This window comes from Pteropus alecto, unplaced genomic scaffold (genome assembly GCF_000325575.1).
Source record: "Pteropus alecto unplaced genomic scaffold, ASM32557v1 scaffold413, whole genome shotgun sequence".
NCBI lineage: Eukaryota > Metazoa > Chordata > Mammalia > Chiroptera > Pteropodidae > Pteropus > Pteropus alecto.
Genome location: NW_006434120.1, coordinates 2,087,958 through 2,094,044, shown reverse-complemented (window position 1 = coordinate 2,094,044; position 6,087 = coordinate 2,087,958). Strand labels below are relative to the sequence as shown.

General features: G+C 47.1%; 1 protein-coding gene across 1 annotated transcript in view; it reads left to right on the top strand.

Annotated features, from left to right (window-relative positions):
* Positions 1–382: 382 nt before the first annotated feature.
* Positions 383–6,087, top strand: part of FAM124A (family with sequence similarity 124 member A) — a 64,266-nt gene continuing 58,561 nt past the window's right edge. Inside the window, exon 1 of the mRNA XM_006909008.3 lies at positions 383–559. Coding sequence (XP_006909070.1) covers positions 495–559 — 65 coding nt within the window. The 5' untranslated portion in view covers positions 383–494. The remainder of the gene's footprint in view (positions 560–6,087) is intronic.

Genomic DNA, 6,087 nt, shown 5'->3' with positions numbered 1-6,087 from the left:
ACGTTACACCACAAATAGGCGCACGCGGCCTCACACACTTCTTCCATTCATGCACGGACATCACACACAGCCGCGCGATACGCGAGCTCACACATGCTCGCGCACATGTGCCCATCTGCGCGCACACGCTCACACTCCGTGCACACACCCTCTTGCGCACGCACATGCCCTCGTACACATGCATACACCACGCGCGCACACTCACACCCGGAGCACACAGCCTCTTGTGCACGCACATACCCTAGCGCGCCCACGCTCACACCGCCGAGCGAGAGGCGGGGCGGGGCGGGAGCTGCACCCGGGGCCCCGCCGGCGCCGCCAGGAGAGGGCGCGGCGCAGGGGACCGCGGCCGGCGAGAGTGTGTTTGCCCTAGCCCGGCCCGGGAGACGCCTGCAGGGAGCACCGCCATCAGACTGCGCTGGGCTGCGCTGCTCGGAGAGAGCGCGCCCGGGTCACGCCCGCGTCCGTGAGCGGAGCGCGGCGGGGGGCGCGCCATGGACCCCAAGACGGGAGGCGGCGAGGAGGATGACTGCGTGGACTCGGGCGCGGAAACTGGAGGGTGAGCCGCGCCAGGCCGGGCCGTGGGCGGGGTCGCTCTCTGAGTTGCGCGGCAGCTCCTACCCCGCGCGGGACCTTCTTGGACCTCGCCGCGGAGCCGGAGCCGCTGCGGCGGAATGGAGCGGCGGGGACTGCTCCTCCCTCCGGGTCCCTTGCAAAAGCCGGAGGGACTGCGGTGGGCCCGCTTCCTCCCAGGCGGATCCCGAGGGTAGAGTTGCGCGGTCCATGGCTGCTCGCGGCAGATAGGACCTACCCCGGGGATGCGGGAAGAGTGGAAAGACTCCGGGTTCAGAGTACCCCCCTGCACAGCCCTCCACCCCGATCCCTCTTGCCCTCCATTATCACTGAGATAATGTGGAGTGCCAGGCAAATGCAGTGTCTCTCTGAGATTATCATTAGACCAGAAATGCTCTTGCACTTGTTTCGACCTTCCTGTGAGGACTTTCTTCTTGTAGCTCCTGAGCCCTCCGGGGTCCGGGATGGGGGCTTGGGGAAGAGGAAAAGCGGGTAGGACAGCCGGCACCTAAAGTCTTTCAGAAGTCATCTAAGAGGATGGCATTTTTCATTTTATGGCTTTACTGAGCTTGCTGAGACCCCCAACCCTCTCCAGCACTCCCCCGCCGAACTTCCTCAGCTCTGTGCGCATCTGTCCCACCCGGAACGATTGCCTTGGGTACAGGTGGGATGAATTTGGGGGGACAAAGACATTTAAAGAAATACTCCTCTCTTTAACGGATTCAGTTACCCCAAACCTTTGGAGACTAATTAGCCCTCTCCCAGCAAAACCGGTTTCCTGAATGTCTTTTATGGGGTGTAGGTCATTGTAAAGGCTTCCACCCAGCCCCTATCTCTAGAGGATTTCCCTCTGCAGAGTCAGCGACACATCCGGGATGCCGGTACCAACTCAGGAGGAAAGGGTGTCTTTTCCTATCTGTAGTAATAACCCTGGAGAAAGTCTGGAGCTGCCCTGACAGAAAGCTTTTATCTCTGAAGGTTGGGGAGGGGGATGGGATGGGGACATAGACTAATCTCAGAGGTTGGTAACCCTGTGAGGGCAGGAAAAGAGTCCAGGTCCGGAATGGACCCAGGGGTCTGACCTGACCCAGAGAAGGAATTCCTACTCAGCCCTTCCTGCCAGCCCAACACCCACCCCACTTCTTTGCAGCCTCCACTGGCACTGCTAGCCCAAATCTGGGACTTTATGCCCTAAAGCATTTACCTTGCAATGGACTTTCCCTGTTATCCAAACTTGTGATAATCTAAGGTTCACTACAGAACCTGATGACATTCCAGTGGAGTAATCTGATTCCAAATACTAAACTCCCTTGGTTTTTCCCACACTTCGCATATATGGCATTTATCAACTTTAATAAAAGATCCTTGGCTCCGCCCCCGCCCCAGCTTAGCTGGACCATGAATAGAAGAAAGCAAAATTAACCAGCTCGTTTTCAGCTGAGTTAAATAAAGCACCAACTAGTCCATTTGTTTTCCATTTTCAGAGCTCACCTAAAACACTTTTTCCAAAGGCTCGCTCTTGAAGAAGTGGGTGGAGAGCAATCCCTGACATAGGGGGTGACATCACACCCAGTTACAAAGGAGCAACATGACAGCTGCCAGGGCTCCTGGGAGGGGCTTACTGAACAAACTGACACCAGAGCTGCTGTTCTCTGCCTGTCACGAAAGTGTGCAGTTGTAACAGGACAATTGTTTAAATTCTTATTGCCTCGGTAGCAGCCTTGAAGATACAGGTAAAATGGCCTGCATTTAAATACAATAGTTTCTGTGTATGCTTATTAGTCTTGTATTTGCCACATAGTCACATTTTTTGAGTTTAGTTATCAAAAAACTGTTCACAGTTTTCCTACTTTTCCAGAGCTTGCCGTCTCTTACCCTATCTAGCTTTCATATAGCCGCCTGTGGAGATTGTGTATAAAACACAGAGAAAGCGCTCAATACATGATGGCTACCATTATTTTTAAAACACAAATCTGCTCATGTCTCTCTCTCCCATTCAAACTTTTAGTGGCTCTGTCATCTATAAAAGCCAAAGATCTCAGCGTGGCCACAGGCCTCCATGTTGTGGGGTTCCTCTCTCTCTGGCCTTGTTTCTTAGTGGGTCCACCCTCGCACCCTGCATCTAGCTATGTCAATAGGGTGCTTCCAGTTCCTTGCCTTTGTCAAGCTGCCCTCTTTGCCAGCTCTACCCTTCTCCACCTGGCATACCTATCTAGGTGATGAAACTCTACTCTTAAGACTCAGCTCAAGTGTCACATTCACTAAGACAGGGATGCTTAGTCCGGGGTCCATGAATTGCTTCAAGTTGTATGCAAAATGTTGTCGTTGGTGAATTTTTATGAGAAGAGACTGATTTTTCATCAGATTCTCGAAGTAGCCTGATCCCTTCCAAACCAGGTTGGGGTTGGGTGTGAGAAGTTTCATTTTCAACAAGTTGCTTTTGAGGTATTGAGAGATGTCCAAGTAGAGATGATAAGCCAGCATGTGAGTCTATCTGCCTAAGGTTTAGAGAAGAGGTCTGCCTGATGACATCACATTTGGGAACTGTCAGCCTAAAAATGGCAATTGAAGCCACAGGAGTAGATTAAACAGTAGGGACAATAGCAACCACTTACCTAGCATTTACTATGTACCAGGTACTGTTCTGAGCCTTTACCATAGTTCATTAACTCATTTAATCCTTCAACAACTCTGTGAAGCAGGTACTATTTAAGGCTAGCCTTGAGAAACTACAGCATTTAAGTGGCAGATAAAGGAGAATGAGCCCGAAAAAGGAGTCATGGAATAAAAAAGGAAGAATGTGATATCCCGGAAACCAAAGGAAGAAAAGAAACAGATCAACGGCGCTACCGAGAAACTAATTAAGAATGTGAAGTGTCTTCTTTGTAAAAGGAGATAATGAAGAGAAGGTAAAGAAGTATTTGACAGAGGAATGGCAGAGTAGAAGCCAGGAGGGGAGTGGAAGGTGAGGAGGAGGAGGAGGAGGAGATAGTTGGAGTTCTCGGTCTGGAAATGGGGAGGGAAGAGGTGGGGCAGTAGCTAGAGGAAAGAGTAGGGTGAGGGAAAGATTTTCTAAATATATATATGAGAAAAGCTGATAATCTGTCATGTCAGCTGTCTGAAAGGGTAGAAATTGGTGGACTTCAGACCATCTGTTTGATGGATTGGCTTTGGATAGGATGGGGGACTTCTCCCCTCTTAAAACTAGCAGGAGAGAAGGGAATATGGGTTTCTATTTGGTGAAAATGCAGCCCTCCTCCCCCAGGAGAATGAAGATTTTAAATAGTTTGGACAATGTTGAGTGAAAACCCAGTTGAGATTAGTGGTTACATATTTATGGTGGTACCAGTCTACCTTGCTATTTATTTTCTTGCAACAGTGTTGGCAGAGAGAGACCATGGGTAGCTCGAATCATCAAGGCTAAGGGGAGATGAACTATTGTTATTGTAAACCAAAATTAATTTTAGGCTGTAATAAAGAATAAAAAGCATTTATTTGAGCAAAATGAGCTGCAGCCTGGCACACACAGATTCAGGTAGCAACTTAAATTGTGCTCCTCTGAGCCAAATATGAGGCAGCCTTTTATAGTGAAAGTTTCTTCCCCTGTTCTTAATTAGGTCTGTTTTATGTAAATGAGATATCCAGATTCGTATACGCTGATTGGTCTGAATTGTGCAATCCTGATTGGTAGGCATTATGCCTCCTGATTGGTCATTATGGAGCAGTTCTGATCAGACAGGGCAGGTCTTAGTACTTGGTGAAAGAGGAAACCAGGAACTCCCTTAAAGTAGTTGACTCAGGTGGCATAATTGAGCAAGGTGTGAGCTGAGAGTTCAGTTTGAGGTTTTTCCTGGTACACAGGATATATTAGAAGCCCCTGTCAGCAAATGGCCACTAGGTGCTTATTATTTATAAAATTTGGGCCCTCGGTTGGCCATGGGGGTCCGTCCTAGCAGAAAAAATTCCTTCTCAGGGTTCACATCAAATGAATCTTTCTTCTCAGGGTCCACACTAGGTTATTATGAACAAACGAGCAAAGGATTTGTGTGTAATGCTTGAGCTGATTATCAATCCTTTCCACATTATAGTCAAAGAGATGGTTCCAGGAACGCTTGCGGGTTCCACTAACAGTGGGCAGACTGTACTGATCATTTTGAAAGTTACAATCAAAAGAGCCACCCCGCCAGGGTTCAAATTCTGCCTCTTCCACTTAAGCATTGTGGAAGCTTGAGCCAATTACTTAACCTCTCTCTGCCTCAGTTTTCTCCTCTGAAATATGACAATAATCGCACCCACCTCATAGGATGGTTATGAGGATTAAATTAGTGTATACATTTAAAGCCTGTAGAACAGTGCCCGGAATACGTGAACCCTCAGTACATTATTATTTCTCATCATAATATTGTTATGAAAAATACTCCAAATGATAAACTTAGTTTTATATAATAAAACTGTGTATTTCCTGGTGCACTGAAGACCATGTGTTCTTTATATTCATCACAGTAGATGCTCTGGTGCTTTTCAATGCCTTAAGCAATTTACTCATCGCTCAGAACATCTGAGACTATAGGACATACCTCAGTATTATAAACATTATTTTACAGATGAGGAAATGGAAGTTCAGAGGGTACATGAGTAATTAGTGGTAAACGGAAGCAGAATTAGCCACCGCAAAATATACCTCTTTGGGATGTTATTTTAGGCTGGGTAATTTTAAGGAGCAGCAGACTTGGGAGAAGCTCTAAAAGCCCAGCAGAAGCTACCCTGTGTAAAAGGACGTTTACATTTGTGAGGGTGTTCCCTTCACTGTACCAGCCCTGCCTACACTGTCCGCAAGAAGGCCTGAACTTAAATCTGCATAACAGTCTTACCCTCGTTTTCCTGGTAACCTTCTATAACTGATTTTTCATCACCAATGACTTCTTTTGTCTTTAGCTGAAGGTGGTATTTAAGGTGGTGGTTTCTGCCTTTTTGGCAAGTCACTCAGTTTTCCTGGGTCTCTCTCGTATATAGGAGGTATACATGTTATTAAACTTTAATTTGTTTTTCTCTTGCTAATCTGTATCATGTCAATTTGATTATTCAACCAACCAGAAGAATGTAAAAGAGTAGAGGAAATTTATTCCTCCCCCACAGTGGCCTAAAGTGAAGCCTGGATCTGTATCACACTTCCCACCTAGTGAAGTTGCCTCTCAAGAAGCCGTTTGATCTGGAATTCTTGTTTTTAGGTCAGACATTTTCTTTTGCCTGTACCTTTACTGTCTGACCCACCTAATACAGGCCAAAACTGAAAGCAAACTAATGTTCTTCTGTGGTGATTGATGCCATTTTGAAACTCAAGTTTTCCACTTGAAAGCAAGCCTTGTGCTTTTGTGCACTTTTTGTTAAAAAAAACTAGCAAGTCAGCTGCTGACGTTGGTAAACTATCTTAACAGAATCTTTTAATAGAGAGGCAGGCAATGCTGTAAGCCCAAATAAAAGACATAGAATAAGTAAGACAAATGCTTTATAATG